The 22,421-nt window shown below is 42.0% G+C and overlaps 1 protein-coding gene across 9 annotated transcripts in view; it reads left to right on the top strand.

Annotated features, from left to right (window-relative positions):
• dst (dystonin) overlaps positions 1-22,421 on the top strand; it is a 170,918-nt gene that overhangs the window by 35,546 nt on the left and 112,951 nt on the right. For 8 of the 9 annotated variants that reach the window (XM_029251529.1, XM_029251538.1, XM_018749343.2 and 5 more), the window contains 2 exons: positions 11,697-11,758; positions 17,754-17,843. In XM_029251529.1, the coding sequence (XP_029107362.1) occupies positions 11,697-11,758; positions 17,754-17,843 (152 nt within the window). Of the gene's footprint in view, positions 1-11,696; positions 11,759-17,753; positions 17,844-19,378; positions 19,415-22,421 lie in introns of all 9 variants that reach the window. The other variant, XM_029251530.1, reaches the window with a different exon arrangement.

Here is a 22,421-nt window from a genome sequence, read left to right as displayed (position 1 = left end):
TTTACATACTGTGAGTGGAGTTAATATATAGTGGCTCCTAATTTCACAAATGCCTAAGTTCTGAATTTCCGAAAAAATGAACTTCTGTAACATATACACACACACACACACACACTTTTAGAACCGCTTGTCCCATATGGGGTTGTGGGGAACCGGAGCCTACCCGGTAACGCAGGGCGTAAGGCCAGAGGGGGAGGGGATACACCCAGGACAGGACGCCAGTCCATCGCAAGCCACCCCAAGTGGGACTTGAACCCCAGACCCACCAGAGAGCAGGACCGTGGGCCAACCCACTGCGCCACCACACCCCCTCTTCTGTAATATACTTATTTTTAATTGCATTTTCTTTGCTTTTCTGTTTTATAAAATGTCAACTTGTTCTGTAGTGAAAGCAACTTGTTATTAAGGCTGCCAGCCCATAGCTGTCAGTAAAATGCATGCTACCATGGAATAGGAGTGTAGGACCATAACTATAGTCCCGTTTGCATCTTATTCTTATATCACATATTTACTGAATGAAATGATGAGCAGTCGTCATTGAATAGGAGCTTTTTTCAGTCTTTATAAATTTAATCAAGACTTTAAAATAAATCTTACAAGTTTTTTTTATTCGTTATAGCTGTACCTTCGACTTAAGTACAATTCATGTCTAAATTATTAAGCTTGTGTTAATAAATGGGGCTATTGTTATAATCAGGCTGTGAGTCCCAGCTGTGTCGCTGGGAAGCTGAGGAGACAGAAAATTTTGTACAGATGTATTAGAACTCTTGTATGGATCTTGTACTGCTGGTCTTCTTTGCTTCTGACAAATTACGTTCTATTTTTACACACTAATGCTATGTTGTGTGGGATCAGAGGAAAATAAACTACAGGCACCAGTTCCACAGTGTCGAACAGACGTCTACATTTGTTCGGTTAGCTGATGCTTTTCTCTAAAGCAATTTAGTGTTACTCCAGCTACAGTTCTTTACCACCGTACAGCTAGATAGTTTTACTGGAGGAATTGAGGGTACCTTGCTCGAGGGTACTACAGCATTAGGTGAGATTCAAACCTAACCCTTACCCTTTGGAGATAGCTGGTAGTGTAGTGATTAGAGATGCAGCCTTTGGACCCAAAGGTTGCTGGTTGAATCCCACCTCTGGCTGTACTACCCTTGAGCAAGGTACTTACCCTAAATTGCTCCCGTAAAATTACCTAGCTGTAGAAATGGGTAAATCGCTGTCAGTAGCTTATTATCGTAAGTCACTTTTGAGAAAAGCATCAGCTAAATGAACAAATGTACGTGCAGTCCCCGGATTACGAACGAGTTCCTTTCCTAAATCTGTCTTTAAGTTGAATTTGTACGTAAGTCGGAGCAGTTCGGTACAGATCGTGTGGTGGTCCGACTGAAAAGAACAATATCTTTTGTCCTGCCACGTACCCATGAGCCAACGAACCACTGTAGACGCGCAATGTTTTGATGCAAGTTGCAAAGTAGCGCCCGTTCGTTATTACAAACCATTTTATGTAAATCAAATGTTTAATATAATAGGCTTTACAGGGGATGGTTCGTAACTACGGGTTGTACTTAAGTCAAACGTTCGTAACCCAGTGACTGCCATTAAACCTTTGACCTTTGGATCCGAAGGGCGGAACTCTAACCACTACGTTATCAGCTGTTCGGATTTATGCTACGTTTTTGGATGTGGGGCGGTTTACTGTTCAAGTTTGAAATCTGTCAAACTCCCGATAAGGGAAGCGTTGCAGATAGTCTGCTTTCTGTTCATGCAGTCACCAGGCCCCACGGACAGATGGTCGCGCTGAGTGCATCCCTAAAATCATCCAGTTGGCCCTTCTTTTGAGCTGTGAAGTCATGTCTTGTGTTAACAGCTGTGTGGCAAGTTTTATTTACAGCAACAGTGACTAGCTGAGATTGCAGTTAATATTAGATGCCCATCATGCTTCAAACCAGTATTTCTTAACGTAAATAAGATTATCGATGGCTCAGTGGTTTGTGCTTCACTCCAGACAGGGCACCCTGTGCATTCTGGGATTGACCCTGGATTAGTGAGACCCTGAGTGGATAGGCAGTTAATGCAAAAAGACAAATGGACGGACATCTACTGGTATTTAAGCATTCTTGTAATTGTTTCCAGCAGTAACGGAACATAACTAGTTGATAACATCGCCATGGCTAGTATATTAACAAAGATAAATATTTGTTCATATAAGTTATGTAATGGGTTCTGAAACCCTCCCTCATTGCCAAGGCTGATGTGCACTGTTTACAGTCCCAGCGCTAGTCAGTAAGGTTGTATGATTAGGCTTTGCGTTACATTTACATTTATTCATTTAACAGACGTTTTTCTCAAAAGCGACGTACATCTCAGAGAACAATACAAAAAGTTCATTACATCAGCAGAAAGAGAGATTTGGAGGCAGAAATATGATTCTTGAGTACAGTCCATTTGTCACATAACACCATATGAACCAGCATACATTCCATGAGTAGGTACATATAGGCTTTTCAATTATTAAATGAATTATTAAATATCATTAAACACAAACACATCCACGTTTACTGAGCACGAGATCAGGGAGGAAGAGAATCTGAAAGAAGTGAGTTTTGAGAGTTTTCTGAAATAGAGAGGGAGATTCAGCAGTTCTGAGTGACCGTGGGAGGTCATTCCACCATATTAAGACCAAAACCAAAAACCTTTGTGCTTTTTATTTTGGATTGCTTGTGTGTGGGACCACCAAGTGGGCAGAGGTGGAGGAGTGTAGCAGTGTTGTTGGGATGTAGTGAACAATCAGGTTTCGATAGGTACCAGTGCGCAGTTATTTGCCTTTACCTCTCATCAGAATTCTTTTTGCATCTTATATGTGACAATATGGTATGAAACTTCTTGTTCCTTTAGCTGACACCTTTATCCAAGGCAACTTATTGCATGAGGTTTACATACTAAGGTCTTTACAGTTATTTTCCAACACAGCTTGGTAATGTTTATGCTAGCAATTCATGATAAACACATTAATCAAGGGTACTATAGGGTAAGTGGGAACTCGTACGTTGAACCTACAATTGCAAGGCAACACCTCTAACCCACAGTCCACTCACCTGTCCTTCCTTACGAGTTCCAGTTACTTTACTTGGCCTTGATTACTGTGCTGCTTGCTGTGGTGCCAGATCATTTTTTTCACGTTGCAACTGTCTCTAAGTTACACCCAAGGTGCTGTCCTTGGCAAACTGAGGATTAGGATGACTAGTTATTAGATGTCTACGATACCTTATTTGGCTCCGCGGTATGGGAGGGTTCTCAGATCAAATCCCAACATTAAAACACACAACCCATTACCTTTGCAGTTAGGCCAGAGCCCACATGACTAAAGTAATATTCAGAATTTGTACATTTTCAAAATGCAAAAGTGCTTTCTTTCAGCTCGTTCAGAAGTGGTGTATTGTATTCTTTATTTATCAAATGTCGCTTTGTCCTCCGAACCCTCAGCTGTTTCAGTAACTCCTATTTTCGGCCTGTGAACCGAACTCCCGGTCGATAGTGTAGGACAGACTCAGAGCCTTGGAAGGGGGAATAGGCAGAGACACATTAGTGTTTTTGGGAATAAAGATGGCAAGGAATTTTGAACAAGGTGTTTCTACTGCGTGTGTTCTGACAGTCTTAATTTCAGTTGCCTTTTGTTTTACAAACACAACTGGGGCCCTAACACACATTAGAAGCTCAGTAGTACAGACATCTGGTGAATCACAGTTTTGGTTTCATAAAATCCTCGTATACAGCTATATTAAATAAATTTAAAAAAAAAAAACCCACAACACCTTTTTTTTTTTTTTTCTTCAATATTTTCATTCACACTGACTTGCATTAAGATGAACCAAAATTAACTAATTTGAAATGACTGAAAATGAAAACAAAAATATTGTCTCTACAAACTCCTGTGTCAGTAACGGTGATTGTTTACTGAATCTTCCCCTAAACACGTCCAGTATTTTTCATTTTGATCACCAGCACTCATGAACCCTATATGTGAGCTGCAGTCTTTGTTTCTGTGGTCAGGGGTCCATAGCTGTCCACAGATGAGCATTCATGGGCCTGGACTGTGACATCAGTGTCCTCGGATTATAGCTGTCCTTTGACAGACATGTTGTTTTATATTAGACCTATTCAGTAGTGGGACAGCTGGCAGCATGATGGTTGGAACTGCTGCCTTTGGAGCTAAAGAGCATGGGTTCGATCCCCACCGCCTGCTGTAGTACCCCTAAGCAAGGTATTTACTCTCAGTTGCTCCACTGAAATTATCCTCCTGTGTGAATGAGTACATAACTTCACATTGTAAGTCCTTTTGGAGAAAAAGCGTCAGCTAAATGATTAAATGTAAATTTCAGTGTATCCACAGAGGCCCCCACGTTACCACAGTACAATTCCCTGGAGGAATGAGCAGGTACTTGTATTTGGACCCCCAGAGATTTATTTTTCTCCTCTTCTTTCAAGCTGGGAGTTTTTTTGTTTTCCTCTCCACAGTTGCCTGGCTGGCTTATTAAAAAAAAAAAAAAACAAACATATGTATATCCTTTGCTTTAGAAAAAGAACATCTGTATTGCATTCCCTTCCCTTCTGTAGCTTTCCTCGGAATGTCGTTCAGTGCTTTGTGGCTTTGTGGTGAGAAGAGCGCAACATACAATTTAAGTGAATTGAATAAGCTGTAAACAGTGTGGAAAAGAGTTGAACTCAGGCGGTCCCATACTGTTAATGTATTTTTCAGCTATTTAGAAAATAATTCAGTGGAAAGTACATATGCATGTGTGTATGTGTGTATATATATGTACACATACACACAGGTGGTCCCCGATTTACGATGGGATTACGTTTCCGCGAAACCCATCATAAATTGGAAATATCGTAAATCGAAAATGCATTAAATACACCTAGTACACACCTTTGCGTGACAGACTGCCGCCGCCTAGCATCACAAGAGAGTATCGCACCGCATATCACCTGCCTGGGAAAAAAAATCAAAATTCAAAATTCGAAGTACCGTTTCTACTGAATGTCTATCGCCAGCCTGCCATCGTAAAGTCGAAAAAATCGTAAGTCGAACCATCGTAAATCGGGGACCGCCCGTATGTAGGTATGTATTGGCATCTTTTGAAAATTCGTAACTTTCCCATTCGTAACACGAGGAGACGGCGCACTCTTTTCGGTTGTTCTCAGCACGCGGGAAACTCTTGTCTGGCACTTGGAGAGTGTTGCGTCTGCACTCTTTGTACAATCTACAGACTCAAGCACTGCTTCTTATTGTTGAATGGGGAAAAAAAATCGTGCCGAACGGCTACTATAGCGTCGCCATCTGGTCAAAAATGTAAGCCCCGTCCATCTGCGTGTTTCAATATGACGAGCAGAGTGGAGTTTCCTTTACTTTTCCTGTGCCGCTGTTTAAACTTCCTTCAGCTGGGGCAGCCGAGATCTCGCCTCCCTATTCTCTGAGCCTTAACACGGTAACCTGTTTACGCATTCTTTTTAAACCGCCTCTGGACCGGACAGGACAGGACAGGGCTGTGGTGTCTATCAGTGCAATAAGACGACGGGCACTGAACTGAAATCCAAAGGACGATTAAATGAAAAATAAAAGCACGAAACCCCCGCAAAGCATGTGGAATTTAGTGATATCATCTTAACGATGCTGTCATAAGTTTGATAAGACAAAAGAGGCCTTTTCTCCAGTCCTTTCACTCAGTTGACATGTCTCACAAAAAAACCGAAATTCTCCGTCTAGCAGATAGAGCAAAATAACCTGGCAGGTGGAGTTTATGGGCAGTTATGTGTTTATTGGGCGATTTAGCCAAAGTTTTATTGATCATCGACTCCTGACGACGTGATCGGCTGCTGTTTTGTTTCTTGCGATTGCTCCACGTTTCCTGAAACATAACAATATAGAGTACGGTGAACCCATAACCCGCCTATCTTCTAGTGACTGAGCTGTAAAACCGGAATTTTAATAAACTTTAACCTTTAATACCATTTGGCTGAAATTTGACATTGAAGCAGAATTTTTTTTTTTTTATTGTGCGTAATGTTTACATACATACCATCGCTTAAAGAAGAAATTAAATCTCCACAAGGGAGCGCTGTTCTCATCAGGAATGACTCCCCCATCGTACATACTATATGAAATTAATGTTTTTGTTAAAGGCCACTTACATTGTTAGACTGATCAAGTGTACAAGGATTTGTCAATTTATATACCAGGGTGTTCTTACTATTCTTACTGTCAGTTTAGGCTAAGTGCCTTGATCCAGGGTATTATAGCAGGAATGGGATTCAAACCAACAACCTTCACATTAGAAGGCATCATCCCTAATAGCTACTGTAGCTGCAGCAAGATGAACAGTTATGAATGAAATCAGTGGAGAAATAAGCATGAAACTTGCAGTATAAAAATCGTTTTGGGTTGTGAGCCGAGTGGCTAGCTGGGCGGGGGGGGGCATGTATTAGGTATGACTTCCGAGTTCACAGCTGTCTGCGGTTTACCGGGCTTCTGTGACATCTGGTGGAGTTAGTCCGCAGGTGGGTGTTGGTTTCACTCTTGAGTTTGACGGGACATCTGGTGTCATATTAAATCCAGTGCATCGCAGTGACTTAACGAGTTTTCTTCGGCATTCCTGCAGATATTATCCTGCAGATAATAATAATAATAAGGATCCCATATACTGTACTGTTTTTTATATGTTGTAAACCTTCCTAAGATTATCCATGCTGACATGCTGGTGACTACTGTCCAGGTACCATAACACGTGTCAGTTTGACAGCCCAAACCAAGAGTTGGTGCCCAGCCCTTGTAGTCTTGCTTTTTTTCAGTGGATCATCTCAGTTTATGTACAACAAGTGCTGAGAATGCAAAGTGTGTGTTGTAGCGACTTGCAGCGGCAGGGCTGGGGTTGCGGCACCGCGGCGCTGCGTCCCACCCGTTGACGGATCACAGTAAACAGCGACTGTCTGCAGGGTGGTGTGTCTAGCGCTGCCGGGAAGAGTCATGGGGCTCAGTAAGAGAGGCGGCCGTGCACCAGGCAGAGCGGGAACAGTGTGGTCACCTCTGATTTTCATATTATTATGAGTTTTAGTTCTCCAATTGAATTGGGGTTAAATGCTTTGAGTACAGGAACTCAGCAGTGTTCATCCCTGGGAGTCAGAGGCCCTTATTGGTAACTGTGCTGCTGCTGTCTGCTGCTTATTTGCATGAATTTCTGTAATATTTTCATAGTCACGTGTGTACAAATATTTTTAGTAGCATCGTGGTTAGCTTCATGGTTCGAATCCCATCTCATGTGCTAGTACACTTGATCAAGTAGTACTTACCTTGAATTGATACACTGGGAATAGCCTAGTATATAGAAATATCCAGCTGTATGAAAATGGGTAAATCACTGCAATTCACTGTAAAATTGAATATCTAACATTGTAGATCTACTTGGTGGAGTTTTCAGTTAAAATAAAGACCAGTGATGTTTAGTATGTGTTCTTTTCAGTGTGTGTGTGTGTGTGTGTGTGTGTGTGTGTGTGTGTGTGTGTGTGTGTGTGTGTGTGTGGTTCTTTCTCCTTCACCTGCTTCAGATGATCCTCGCTCTGTAATTTGCTCACATTCCAAGCAGTAAAACAACAAACTCAGCACTGTGTCTTCAGTTTCAAGCTTTTCATTTACTTTTTCAAAAAAGAAAAAAAAAAAAAAGGAATCCGTGTTGTGGATGGGACATGGTTCTGGAAATAGGGCCCCTTTCTACATGAAAACAAAGCGACTCCTTACATAATTTGATTTCAGTGTTAAAATGCAGTACACTAGCCTTTCAGATGAGCTTTGTGTGCTCAGTTGTAGACTGGAGCAGTTTGGGTTTCTTTTGTCCCAAATAATCTTTTTTTTTTTTTTTCTCCTCTCAAACAAAATGCAGTTTGTACTGCGAGCCGATATCTTTACCTTTGTACTCAGTTCTTCAGCGTTTCCAGCAGTTTGAGTCCAACTTCTCTGGAGTTCATTATATCTGAAAAGTTGCTCATCCAGTCCAATGAAACCATGCTGTTCAAAACTAGGACAAACATCTCCCCTGAAGTCACATAAATATGTGTTTCATTAATAAAAAAAAAAAACAAGTTTTTGTATCAGTCTTGAACCATTGTCATGTATACATATGGGACAGCCTTGGGCGGGGGGGGGGCTCTGACATTTAGGGCTGTGTTTAGGATGCATTTTAAAAATTAAGTCCTGAAGGCTCTGGCTGGAGACTGATTTGATTGGATCGGTGGGGGTACATCTGTGTGTGTGTGTGTGTGTGTGTGTGTGTGTGTGTGTGTGTGCGCGTGTGCGTTGGGGTTTCACACTGCTTATAAAGGAGGCTTCTGAGACTTCATCCTACAGCATGAATGACACATTGACACTTCAAAAAATGATATAAAATTAAGATTTCTTAATTTTTTTTTAATGTAACTTTTTTTATCGATTAACAAGACAACAGTTCTGGGTCACAGCGGTACTGAAACAGAAACAGCACGGTGCGAAACTGCAAATATATCCCCATACATAAAACAAGGGCGGAAGGTTACAGTATGTCACAGGTGTGATCATGTAGCACCGAGAAGTTCCGGAGAGAATTATGATGCGGGTGAAAAACCGGGAAAACAAACACAACAAGAAGTGGTCTACGAATACCTTACTCTGTTTAGTACACCATTTAGTGTAATTTTGTCAATTAAGTACTCAGGGAAGTGGCATCCACCCGTAAAGCATTGGTAACTTCTAGAAGAAAAAACAATAGATAATTTTTCCCGATTCGGGCAGGTCTAAGAAGAAGGAATCGGGCATGTGACTGAGATTTGCAATGGGTTTAAATTTTTGGCAGCTGCGCGGCTACCTGTTTAAATCATGTGCTGCGGCTCCAATGGATTACCGATTAAATGGGCCGCACCGCGTCCAGGAGTCACTTTATAAACACCAGCTGGATCGCGGCCGCGTGTGTCACATGTCCGCATACCATTGAGCGTGAAAGCGAAAGCGGTGGCGCGTGCTGAGCGGGATAGAGGCAGGTAAACTGCAAAAGCGTCCCGCGGCAGGACGAGGCAGGGCCGGGGTGCTGAGTAAACAATCCTCCCGCAGCCGGGTGGCGGAAAACCTGACGGGACCCGTTCTGGTCGGCCTGGTGGGAAGAGGGTGTAGCTGCCGCCCTGCGGGAGGGCGGGCGGGAGGAGCCTGGTGGGCCGGAGCTCCCCGGTGACCATGCAGTCCGTCCCGAGCGCTGCAGCGGGAACATGTGGCACCTCGCGGGGAGCGAGCGGGAGCGCCGTGCTCGCCTGGTGGCCTTGATGTGCTGCATGGGTCAGTGATTCTCCTCCGTTTCTCTGCCTCTTCTTCTCTCCGGAGCTCAGCTCCTAGAGCTTTTCACCTTTCCTAACACGTTTGCCGCACGTGCAAAACCCTAACCCTAACCGCCAACCGTTAACCTTAACCCTTGCGTAATTCAGTCCGGGGTCGCTGAAGGGTGAGGTTGTTCGTGCCGCAGCTCCGCTGTTCGCCGGATGTACGTTTGCTGCATTTCGGTGCTCCGGCAGGACGGGGATCGTGGCAGCTCCCTTTTGGCTCCTTCCGAGAGGCGGAGATTTAAACCGTACAGATGTTATCATGATCATGTAATTACTGTACTTCTCCGCTTGCCGTCGAGCTGGTGTCACCGCGCCGGTCGGCCCCCCGCACACCCACACACACGTGTTCTGGGGGTTTGCACACACTGTCTCACCGTCTCTGATAGGTTCCACACACCAGGAAGTCAGAGCTGTCGGTGACGTTGTCTTGGAGGGGGAAAAGTCAACGTTTACTTGTCCTGGTTAACGTTAGGATAAGGGGCTCACGCTTTGTCTCTGTAGTATTTTTGGAGATTAGTTTTTCTAGATACTGTTAGAATAGGTTGTGTTGTTTTTGACTGTCTCGGAGTAACCATTTCGAGCTCCTGTACAATGCATACATTACAATGTTTTGGGTTTTAAAACTTAAATTTAGCCTTCTTTTTTTTTTTTTTTTTTCTTCTACCAAATTATATCCTGCAGTGAGTTCAGATTTGGAATACACACACCGTGCCTTGGGCACAGTGTGCATTTCCATGGATACCAAAGAAAAAAACAAAAAATAGTGTGGTCGATGGTGCGCTTGAGGATCCAGCAATGAGTAATGGAAGTAAAGCCTCATGGAAGTTTAATCCTTTGAATCAAGCTGCTGGAAATATGAATTATAAATTGTGCTCGGGTGAATTGGGTTAATCATTGTATGTAACGGGCGCCATCGTCACTGTTCGAAATATAAAATCCTTGCGTAATTATGTTCGCATTTCACACTGCCAAAAAAATATTAATTTATCTTTATACATTTTGTTGTGATACTGTGTGGTAATCTCTCATTAAATATTTTTTTAATCCATCTCTCATGTGCCTGCTTGATTTAATATAATCTGTCAGTAGATTTCTTACTGTCATAAATTTATCATAAGTGCATCCATGCGGGACTTTTTATCATGCAAATAAAGGAAAATCATGGAATGAATACTAATGCATATGCCTAGATAAACAGGCAATAAATCTTAAATGGCTCAGCCGTTTGTTCTTTCGAAAACATTTAGCTAGCACCCAACATCTTTGTGAGAGATCTTGTGATGTCAGAAGATGTTCTTATTACTTATTAATGAATGTTTTTCTTTGCATGTTTCAAATTACAAATGACTGAAACAGTGTTTGCCTTCATTTTTAAAAATGCTTGGTAGTTTCCGTAGGCCATGTGTCCGTTAGCTATAGCAGCGTTGCTAGGCAACAAGCCACCTTATTTAAAGGGACCACACACGGGACTGCTTTTTTCAATTGGTCAGGCAGGCTGTTTTTTTTTTTGCCGAGAAATGTGGATAGCATGTATAATAATAATGAAGATAAATCAGCTGTTACTTGGAAGCTTATACATGAAAATGTAAAAATAAAATTGCTTGTAATTTTTTATCCCTTGTCGAAAATGTGTAAGCAAAATGTTTACCATAACAAATCCAATTTAGAAGTAATTTAGAGTTAGGTTTTGGAAAAAAATATTAGAAGAATGAAGATTTTTTTTTTTTTACGTTTTAATAATTCTTCAAATAGTGAATGCAGAATTGTTTCACTTTCTGAAAGGTACTTCTAATAAATGTAAATAATGTTTTGTGACATTAATGAGAAAGTCGCAGGGAAATTTCAGACATGTTGACTTGTTCACACATTGTAAGACCCATGAAATCTAAAATCTCCAAAGCTTCAAACTCAAGGTGACAGTGGCACGAAAGCGAGGTGCTACCCAGTAGTTAACATGTAAGACAGCCTGATGACTTTGTTATGGTATACTACGGTATGGCATTGATCAAACTTGCGATCAAACTCAATGAGTTATTTTGTTAAAATAATTTAATGTCTGTCCCTGAACTCTTGACACGCTTTGCTGGCTGTGCTTTAAATTAGTCAGTAGTTTGCGTGCTGTTTTGGTTAATAGTAAAACTTAAATCAACCTGCATCTATATCAATAGGCATAATAAAGCAGGAGAGGGGTGTCCCCCAAATAAGCCCAGTATTTTCCCCAAATATTTGTGTTTGTTAGCATGATAAACAATATGTTACTTCAGAAATTTTACTGATGTATTTTCCTTTTTTTCCAGATGAAAGAGACAGAGTACAAAAAAAGACATTCACAAAATGGATAAACCAGCATCTCTTAAAGGTAAGAACCTTTTGATTGTCTTCCGTACATGGTTTAATTTTTACTCACTTATATTACAGTTATGGATTTTAAAAAAAAATAAAATAAAATTTCTTCGTTGGCCGTACATTTAAAAAACAATTCTACGGCGTGAGCAAAAATAATTTGCTGAGTGAGACGGCCACTGTTCTTCAGTGTTTGAAGTACAGCTATGAATAAGATAAGTGATAAATGGTGAATCAGACCGATAAGAAGAATGATTGAATTATCTCACAACTAACCTGGCTGAAACCAATTTAGCATGACGACAAGATGAAAAGACAAGGCAAGTTAGGGTAGAGGACTGAGGTGGAATTCGGAATTTATGCAATATTCTGAAAGTACGATATTCTCTGGGCAGAGACTTGAGTACGGAGTGCCAACAAAGTGGTGCTGTGAAACAACCAAGGTATACTTTGGTTGTTGTGTCTATATCTAAATCTCTTCATCTGTTACTGACTGTATGTTTGTTTACTCAGGGGGGTGCAGTGTGTTGGACCACTGTCCTGCTCTCCAGTGGGTCTGGGGTTCGAGTCCCGCTTGGGGTGTCTTGCGATGGACTGGTGTCCCATCCTGGGTGTGTCCCCTTCCCCTCTGGCCTTATGCCCTGTGTTACTCGGTAGGCTCCGTGACCCTGTATGGGACAAGCAGGTGTGTGTTTTTACTCTGAACTGGGACAGCTGATGGCACAGTGCTTAGTGCTATTGCCTTTGGACCTAAAGGTTGTTATGTTCAATCCCCACCTCTGGCTGTAGTACTCTTGAGTACTTGCTCTAGTAACATTACCCAGCTATACAGATGGGTAAATAAGTGTAAGTAGACTAAGATGGTAAGTTGCTTGGGAGAAAAGTGTTGGCTAAGTGAATAAATGTAACTGCAAATTGCTTTGCCATAAAACATCTGTTAAATGAATAAATGTAAATATACTGTAAGTAGATGTGTATGGGGGGTGTGGTGGCATAGTGGGTTGGACTGGGTCCTGCTCTCTGGTGGGTCTTGGGTTTGAGTCCCGCTTGGGGTGCCTTGTGATAGACTGGTGTCCCTTCCTGGGTGTGTCCCCTTCCCCTCTAGTCTTACGCCCTATGTTGCCGGGTTAGGCTCCGGCTCCCCGCGACCCCGTATGGGGCAAGCGGTTCAGACAGTGTGTGTGTGTGTAGATGTGTATGATATCATTGGTGGTCATACAGATGAGGAAATTAAGGCTCTTGGTAAATAATGGTTTTGGGAGGTAAACATGTGGTATGTTACAGTATGTAGTCTGTATTTTACAGGGAGCTAAATGGTGCCGAGGTATTTTACACTAAAGCTTACTGGTGTCACTTGTTGACTTGTGTGAACACTTCAAGGCCTTGGACTGATCCTTCCTGGAATTGTTTACAGAGTTGATGAAACACAAATGGGGATGTTAAGGTTTTTACCACAAGTCGCTGCAAGGATGTTCGTCAGCGTTGGCTGGCGACTAATATATACTGTACCGTACCAGTCCTGGGGGGCACGGTGGCGCAGCGGGTTTCGCCGAGTCCCGCTGTCTGGCGGGTCTGGGGTTCGAGTCTCGCTTGGGGTACCTTCCTACGGACTGGCGTCCCGTCCCGGGTGTGTCCCCTCCCCCTTCGGCCTTGCACCCTGTGTTGTCGGCTTAGGCTCCGGTTTGCCGCGACCCCGCTTAGCACAAGCGGTTTCGGACAGCGCGTGACAGAGTGCGTGTAGCAGTCCTGCCCAAATTTTTGGTTGAATCATTATCCAAGTGGTGTTTCATGTGCCGTGCCGAATAGGTCCTCACACGCTCCGACGCTCCTGAAAAATGGCTCTGATTGACATTTAATTTCATTGTAGCGGCTCGTTTAGCTCGGCGTCGGGATGTACGGGTGCCAAGGAGACGTCTTGAGTTCCGTGTGCCGCCGTTTCATGAGCATGGCTTCCTCCCACCGCGGGGTAGTGCATCTGGGGAGCTGAGCTAACTTGAAAGGTGGAAATACATCTGGTTCATGTTCCACTGGAAAGCGAGAATCCGCAGCAAGCAGATACATGTGCAGCACGAGCGCCGTGGAGGTTTTTGTATGAAAATACCGAAGCGTTTGCTTGTGTCCGAGCTAACGGTGCTGATAAACGTGACTTTGTTCTTTCAGCTTGCACTTTTCTCCAAAGCGAGGAAAAGTGATTTACCCATTTGTAGAGCTGGGTAATTTTTACTGCATCAATGTTAGGGTAAATATCTTGCTCATGGGAATTACAGCAGTGGGTGGGGTCCGAATTCTGAGGTAGGGATCGAAAGATCCAGAAAAGGATACCAGCCAAAATATATATTCCAGAGGATTTACAGCACCAACTCTTAAAATGTCTTGTTTTTATACAAAGGCAACATTTTTATGTTTTTGAGCAAGTTTCTTCATTTCGCAACTCAGCTTTCAAACACAACTGGGTCAAGAGGTCCATTTGTTAGTAAATCCTTAGTCACTTTTACCACTGAATCACCGTCAGTAGAATCTTAACGGTACAGATGAACCTTTCCGTCAATTTATTTAATTGAGATGACGCTGTAATAAATAAAATGCACCATTCCAGTAACCCTGTCGACGTCGTCATACGTTGCAGAACCCCTCATGTTGTATTATATAAACCATAAGGACACATAATGATGAAAAATTTACATGCATGAATGCTTCCATTTATAATACTACATTTTTCATTAATTTTACATATTGCACAATGTAACAATTTTATTATATTTTTTTTTGCATTTTCCATTCAGTTTTGTTAGATGAAATATATTTTTTGCATTATTTCGTACTACATGTCAGTTTTTATAAATATATACCAGATTCTTTAAATTAGCAAATTTTAGTGAATTTTGATACTAGGTTCCAAGTACCAAATGTTCCAGTACCTTTTAGGATCTGATATTTTTTAGAATGTTTTGGTACTTTCTAGAATGTTTTGGTTTCTTCTGGAATCTTCCGATGGCTGTAAAATGCCAAACCTAAAGTGACACTAGAAGAACTTGCGATACTTCTCTAATCAGTAAACAAAATGTGTGTGTGTGTGTGTGTGTGTGTGTGTGTAATCAAGATCGACAGAAAAATCGACATAACTAACTCTGAAAAATTTTCTTGTGTTATTCATGTTAAAACGTTACATGTTAGAATACTAACACAGAATTAAAGTACTTTAATTTTTAAATCTGTTTTCTTTTGCTTCTTCTCCTTCGCACCTCCAGAATACTCACGTTTTCACTAGCTTGCCTTTGTACAAAAAGTGATGAGAAGAAAAGCACAGATGAAGCATTCTATACATAAAACATGATCAAAATAATATGAAGTGGCTGATAGACACACTGACTGGGTCAGCAAGAAATACGGTGCCTCGTACAGCAGGACTTGAAAATATTTTTCTATTGTATAATATTTTAATATTTTTTATAATGATGGGATGGCCACCATAAGTATGGGTCACAATCGTTGCACGTTGTAAGTTGAGGACTACCTGTAATCAACTGCCATGTCCCACGGAGCCAAGATTTCAGACTCGATTTTGTATCGTGTTGTAATTTCCTGGTGTTCTGATTTGTTTTTTACACCATTAAGCCAACGGCTAACTGTCCAATGAGTTCTACTGTAACTCCAGAGCTAGAATTCCTTCTGGAAGTGTGTCATACTCCAGTTTGGGTCCCCGGTGTCCTGTCCCCTGGTGCTAATCTGTCCTCCGCAGGCTGAGATGCTGAGTAATATGGGGGGGAATGTGGCTGACCCAGAAAGAGCGGCCGTTGCCTATTTCTGCTTCACAGCTGTGCCCGTCGAGTGGGCCTCGTGAAGGGTATTATGGAGATGTGGGAGGTCTAGGTGAAAGCAGGTCATCGTGGAGACACACTAGCCTCAACGCTGTGGTATTCGGAGCAGTCGGGAGATGGGGGACCGTGGTGAGGAATTTCTTTAGTATCTTTAAAAAAATGTCTGAGCTGCTGAGTAGAGATGGTGTGATGCAAATTTAGGGAGGTTTTAGCAGATCGGGGAAGAACTAGGTCTGATAGAGATGTCGCGAGAGCCTTCTTGAAGACTGAAAGGGATTCAGCAGCTCTGAGGCACAGAGGGAGCTCATTCCACCACATCAGAACCAACACTGAGAAAATATGGACTTTCCATTCTGAACCCCTTGTGAGTCGACCCTCCAGCTGGTGAGAGGCCTGAAGAAGAATCTCCATCCACCCTCTGGTTGTTCTTGAGTAAAATGGGTCAACGGGAGACCTTGTGTGAGGCAGAGAATGTGCTTTTCTGCAGGGAACTTTCATGAAAGGAGTAAACACAGGATTGAAGGGAATACCTCTTAGTTCTGTCTGTTTAGAGTTTGTGAACCATGAGGAATGTGAACGTTATAGATCCTGTAGGCAAGTGCACCAGCAACAGCAAGCATTGTGGGTAAGGAAGCTGGCTAATGAGGAAAAGGCATTCTGTCCCTAATAATAATTCTTACATTACATTATTACATTATTTTTGTACATTATACATTATACATATTATAATACATATAATATACATAATACATACATTATACATATCGCTATACATACATTATTACATCATTAATACATTGTTGCATATAATATTGTTATTTTGTCATCTTATTTGCCTAGTCTCGCTTTTTCATTTAAATTTATTCATTTAGTTCACTCTTTTCTCCAAAATGAATTTAAGTTACCAACAACTGTTTACCCATTTATACAGCTGGGTAGTTTTACGGGAGCAATTTAGGGTAAGTACCTTGTTGAAGGGTACTCCTAGTTCAAATCGAGAACAACCTAAAATGTGAGGATTATGTACTAAGCTGCGTACTCTTATTTACTCATTTACACAGCGGGGCAATTTTTCTTGTTTCGGTTCAGGGAAAGTTCCTTGTTCAAGTGTATTATAGCAAGGGCGGGGACTTGAACCTGGGCCCACTGAGTATAACAGCTCTAACCAGTAAACTTGCTAAGGAAAATTTAAAAAAAGGGTATAGATTGTAGCTGAAATCTGCGTAAGTCGCTTTGCATGTGTATGCTAGGAAACGGGTATTTTATTTGACGTGAAGGTGTTTTTGGTGTCCACCACCTCATGCAATAAAATGCTGCTTCATTCCTGGCTACCGAGAGAAAATCAACTGAAACCGTGAAGTAAAGTGTCTTCGTAAGGTAGGAAGGGCAACCTCGTGCTTCAGGTTTTCAAGAACAGGTTGAGCGGTATTTGAGGTAAAATTACACTGGTAAAGGGAGAGGTGGGGCCGGTGATTGTTTTGCTTCCGATTTTACCTCTGAGAAGGTGTCTCCATGGTGGAGGGGTTGTGAACACTATTATGCAAAGTAAGCACGGCAAGAGGGCGGAGTCAAGAAAAAAGGGGTGTGGTTTCATGCTCAAGCTGGGCCTTTGGTGAATGTTGACATTAAATCCTAAAATGTGCCCATTAGAGAGATTAGGACGCAGATATGGGAGCGGTTATGATTTTCTATGTGTTCCAGGTGATAAATCTAATGAGAAAATTGAAGGCAACAGGTGGCGCAGTACCCTTGATTATGGTACTTCTCTAGTTCGTACAGTAAAAAGGACCCTGTTACCGTAATTAGCTTAAGTTTTTTTTTAGTCGCTAGAAAAGTGTCAGATGAAGGAATAAATAGCTACGAGATGTTTGCAGCATATTCTAACCAATAGCGTAGCGTGTTTGCTCAGGACCTTCGACTGGTCGCCAAACCCCTTTTGTTCATGATTTCACACGTCTTATTAATACCAATATTCGTTAAAGTATATTCAGTATTTCCTGACGAGGCTTCAAACGGCGTATTTCGGACATTTTGTACAGTCGCTTGATGACTTTTCCGATGTCAAGCTGTTATGTGAATGTCAGTGTCCCTGAAAGTCCACCCGCCCCTTCCCTACCATACCAGCACCATGCCTCCCACACGGCCGTTAATACTCATTAAACGTTCCGGTCTGCTCCATTCCCCTGCCTTTAGGTACGGAAGCACGTGAACGACCTGTACGAAGACCTCCGAGATGGACACAACTTGATCTCGCTGCTGGAGGTCCTGTCGGGAGAATCACTGGTGAGTAGTGAGTGTTTCAGAGTTACACACACACACATACACATACACACACACACCAGCCAGCACCTCCAGCGCAGACCTCCACACACCCCTGTTCTCTCTCTGTGCTCCGCTTTCACATCGTTGGTCTTCACACGTCACCGGAGCTGTGCTTCACATCACCTCCCTACTTTCTGTCACTACAGTCAAGCTCCAGGAGGTCATTAAGCAGTGTGAGATGGCCTTTAAGGAACGGGACTCGTAGCCAGGATGTGCGCAGCAGAAGGTGCCATGCTGTTGTACCTTAGAGTGAAAATATGTATTAGTCATTCTCAAAAAAAAATTCAATTTGCAGAGCAACTGATTACACGGAAATATTTAAAAAATAGCCATAAAACCTTGAACATTTACTGTGCTGGATGTTCTAGTGGTGCAAAAACCATAATACTTGCAGTAAGTGTGTTCATATCAGGGTAAATAATTGAGCTGTGCAGATATGACTTGGTGAGTGATGATAACCAATCCATTAGATCACTAAAATGGCCACTGAAAAGGTTTGTGCCTCATGGCATTTACTAATATTCATTGTAACACATGTACATTCATTCTACATGTAAATGTAATGTAAATGTAACACCATTGCATGTTACATGTCAACTCCATGTACGGACATGGACCGAAGCCTTTTTACTATCGATGACCTAGAAGGTCATCGCAGATTCTCGGACAAAGTCTGCCAATGAGTGTATTAACCAACGAGTGTATTATTGTTCATGATACCGTATATTAAATTTCTTTATTTAGCGGTTGCTTTTGCTCAAAGTGGCTTGCAGTGTTAAGTTGCTTACGGTGACTTACCCATTTATACAGTTGGGCAATTTTTACTTAGGGTAATTCAGGGTAAGTACCTTGATCAAGGATAGTACAGCAGGAGGTGGGATTTGAACCCGAGTCCTTCTGGTGTCCTTCCAGTATTAGTTAGTTAACGGCGTAATAACGTGTATTTCAGTAGCTGTATGGGGGAGTGATGTGCTGAATTGTAATTGGCTCTTTCTTTAACAAATGCTTAAAATGAGAAATTTTTCCAGTTTTAAATCACACACATATAATCAGGACAATGAAGCCTTTCACATGATTACAGTGATGGCTCAGCTATATATTATTTACAGTTCATATTATATTTACAGTTTAACATGAATTCAAAAATTTTGGAAAGGCTTTTTGGAAATTTAAAAGCTTTTGAAATAACCTTGGACATGTTTATTAAAAGTACTCTATTATTGCTTCAAGGAACATAATGCATATTCCTTTCAAATTAGCATGAATTAACTATTTTATTTATATGCTGCCCCCTACTGGAGTGGAGGGACTTCTCCCGAGTGGCTGCCTGGTCCCCCTTTCGTTCATAAATCTTGTTTCTGCCTTCTTGTTTCCTGTCTTCCATTTCTTCATTGTCTTTTCACTCTTTCCTCTTCATCTGTGTCCTTGCATCTTCCCCATGTGTGTTTTTTCTTTTTTTTTCTTTTTATGTCCTCCCTGGCATTAACACGGGTAAGCCAAGGGAGCGTGATTTTCTGAAGACATTGCGGTTGGTGAGTGGGACTGAAGCATGTACGGTTGAGCAGCATGGAGATGCACAGGATGATGATAAGGGGGTAGGTGTGGATTCCCCGCCCTCCTCCCCCCTTGGTAACAACACTAATAGCGTGTGCCTTGGTCATTAACATGAGCGAGAATCTTGGGCTTTTTCCGGATTCGAGACAACGGTCTGAAGAAACGCCACCACTGGTTTGGCCATGAGGTCTATTGTCTCCTAATGATCTCGGCTTATTTTAATGTCGCCACTGTCGCTGAGAAAGTAGGAGCTGATGCTACACTCAGGAATACTAAAATTATTTTTACAGCCGCCAAAGTTAGTGCTTGAGCTGAGAACTAGGGCCCGGGTTCATTTTTTTATAGTTCAAAACATAATATATATGACTTTAATATGCTTTTCGAATTGAATGAGTACCTGTTAAATCCACAAAACGTAATTGAAAGTCCTCAAAAAGCTTGTTTTAACAAGAATTGTTTTGAAATCATCTTCCTTCTTTATACACAGGTTCCTCCTGTTACGAATGGCTTTTAATGAATTTTGAGAGATGCAAACATTTTACATCATATTTATTTTTTATTGTATTTTTTTTCACCCATCTATTTTAGAATTAAGTGAACGAGACCTGTTCTACTCCACAGAGTTGCAGCAAAATGCTCTTAAACGACAGGATTATGGACCTGCCTTAATTCAGCTCACTACCACAGTGTCTACATCTTATGTCTAGTATCCTGGGTGTTGCTGATAAGTAAGTAGATGCAGAATGTTACATGTGTTTATGGAATAAATCAGTCAGCAATTGAATTGGACTCCTTTTTTAAATAAAATTTTAGTAACACTTTAACACACCCATTTTCTGAACCACTTGTCCCATACGGGGTCACGGAGCCTACCCGGCAACACAGGGCGTAAGGCCGGAGACACACCCAGGACGGGACACCAGTCCATCGCAAGGCACCCCAAGCAGGACTCGAACCCCAGACCCACTGGAGAGCAGGACCCGGTCCAACCCACTGCGCCACCGTGCCCCCGCGCCCCCCCACTAATAACATTTTAAATTAATCTTGATTTTAATGTAGCTTGATTTGAACAAAAATATTAAAATAAGAAAGTTTTGTCATAGCTACAGCACATCTCTTATGTTTAGAGAAGCTAGACATTAATAAACCTTTTATTGAGTGTGACTTAGTGCTAAAGTAACTTCGGAGTTACAAACAAAACGAGTTATGAACAGTCCCAGTTGTGTTCGTAAGTCGAGGAGCCACGGTATAGTACGGTACATCTTGAACTCTGTTGTGGGCTGTGGACCGACAACACTGGAGTTCTGCATTGGAGCTGAACCCAGGCCCTTACTTCCAGCCTCATGTCCAGCTTTTTGCACCATGGCACCACACCAGCCAATTAATTTGGAGATCTATGTACATCGACTCTCCATGAAATGACATGAGATGAGGATGTGCCCATGACTCATCAAAGGAGCTGGACAGGAAATTAGTGGATGACTCACTTAAGCTGAATTACTGCTTTTGTGGACATTATTGCTTCACGTCTGCACTTGGTGTAATGCCTCAGCTTTTCCTGTTGGAGAGGGACGAAATGAGAGAATGAGGAGCGTCTTTAGCGTGTCTCTGCCGTCCCTGCGCCACGGAACTGTGCTGTGATGCATCTTTCATCTCATTAAGTCATGCTGCCGCTCCAATCATCCCTTGGCTTCCCGCTTGTAGAAACCACGCTGTTCAGCATGAGTTCACCGCAGTCTCTCCAACACATAGGGAAGAGTAGCGTCTTACCAGGATTTTATCGTTTAAAGTCATGTGCTGTCCATTATAAACATGAGCGCTTGGACCTTTAACCTCTTTTAGTCCACGACAGTTTTTGTACATTTGCATTTATTCATTTAGCTGATGCTTTAGTCCAAAGTGACCTGTGATATTTACCCATTTATACAGCTGGGTAATTTTTTTCTGCAGCATTTTTAGGGTAAGTATTATGACTAGAGGTGGGATTGAAACCTATGATCTCTGGATCCAGACGTGGCGGCTCTAACCACTACGCTACCAGCTGTCCCCTATATATTATGCATAGACTATATTTTGAATATACATTATGCATAGAGCATTGAGTATATATTGTGCATGAAGTATTTATTAAGAGTATATTATACGTAGAGTGTTAAGAGTATATATTGTACAGAGTATACAGTATGTTGGGCATATATTATGTGTATTAAGAGGATATATTCTGCATAGAGTGTTCAGGGTATATATTATACATAAAGTATTGATTGACTATATTTGATGTGTACAGTATATGTTAACCATATGTATTATGCAAAGAGTATATGTATGTTAAGAGTATCTCAAAAATAAATGTACTGAATTGAAATTAAGAAAAGAATGCTGAATTGGCAAAGAAAAATTTGCAAAGCACAATAAAGGGATGATGGGCACAGAAAATGGCATTTTTCAGCTGTTGAGACATTTATTTTCCGGACGCGGGGGGAACTGACACCTCCCTGTGTCGACACAGGCAGCCGGGATTGGAAACCTGGTGGCTTTTTCTGTTTGTGCCAAAAATCAAGGGATTAACATAGTTAAAGTACAGCTTGCACATCCAAAGCTGTGACTGTATCACATCACCCACCTGTGCACAGCAGTTACCAGGGTTTTACGGGAAAACGCAACCAATTAGCAGCAGGACAGTGTTTTTAGTTTGATTTGGTACATGATTTCCTCTGTTTTGCACTAGTCTCGGAGTCAGTGGCTTTTTAAAATTTAATACGTAGAGATTGTGGCCCGTGCGTGCATGTGTGTGTGCGTGTGCGTGTGCGTGTGTGTGTGTGCGTGTGTGTGCATGTGTGTGCGCGAACCCAGCAGCAGGGGTAGAAAAGCCTGCACTTCAGGTGGACACACTTCACCCTGTTCCCTGCAGAAGATAAGTGTGGTTAAGACCCTGGGGGGCCTGTCCTTCCGCTTCCCTGCCCCCGATGCAGGGTTGTTGGGTCG

Source organism: Scleropages formosus, chromosome 4, assembly GCF_900964775.1.
Source record: "Scleropages formosus chromosome 4, fSclFor1.1, whole genome shotgun sequence".
Lineage (NCBI taxonomy): Eukaryota > Metazoa > Chordata > Actinopteri > Osteoglossiformes > Osteoglossidae > Scleropages > Scleropages formosus.
The sequence above is the reverse complement of the archived record's forward strand: the minus strand, read 5'-3'. Positions and strand labels throughout refer to the sequence as shown.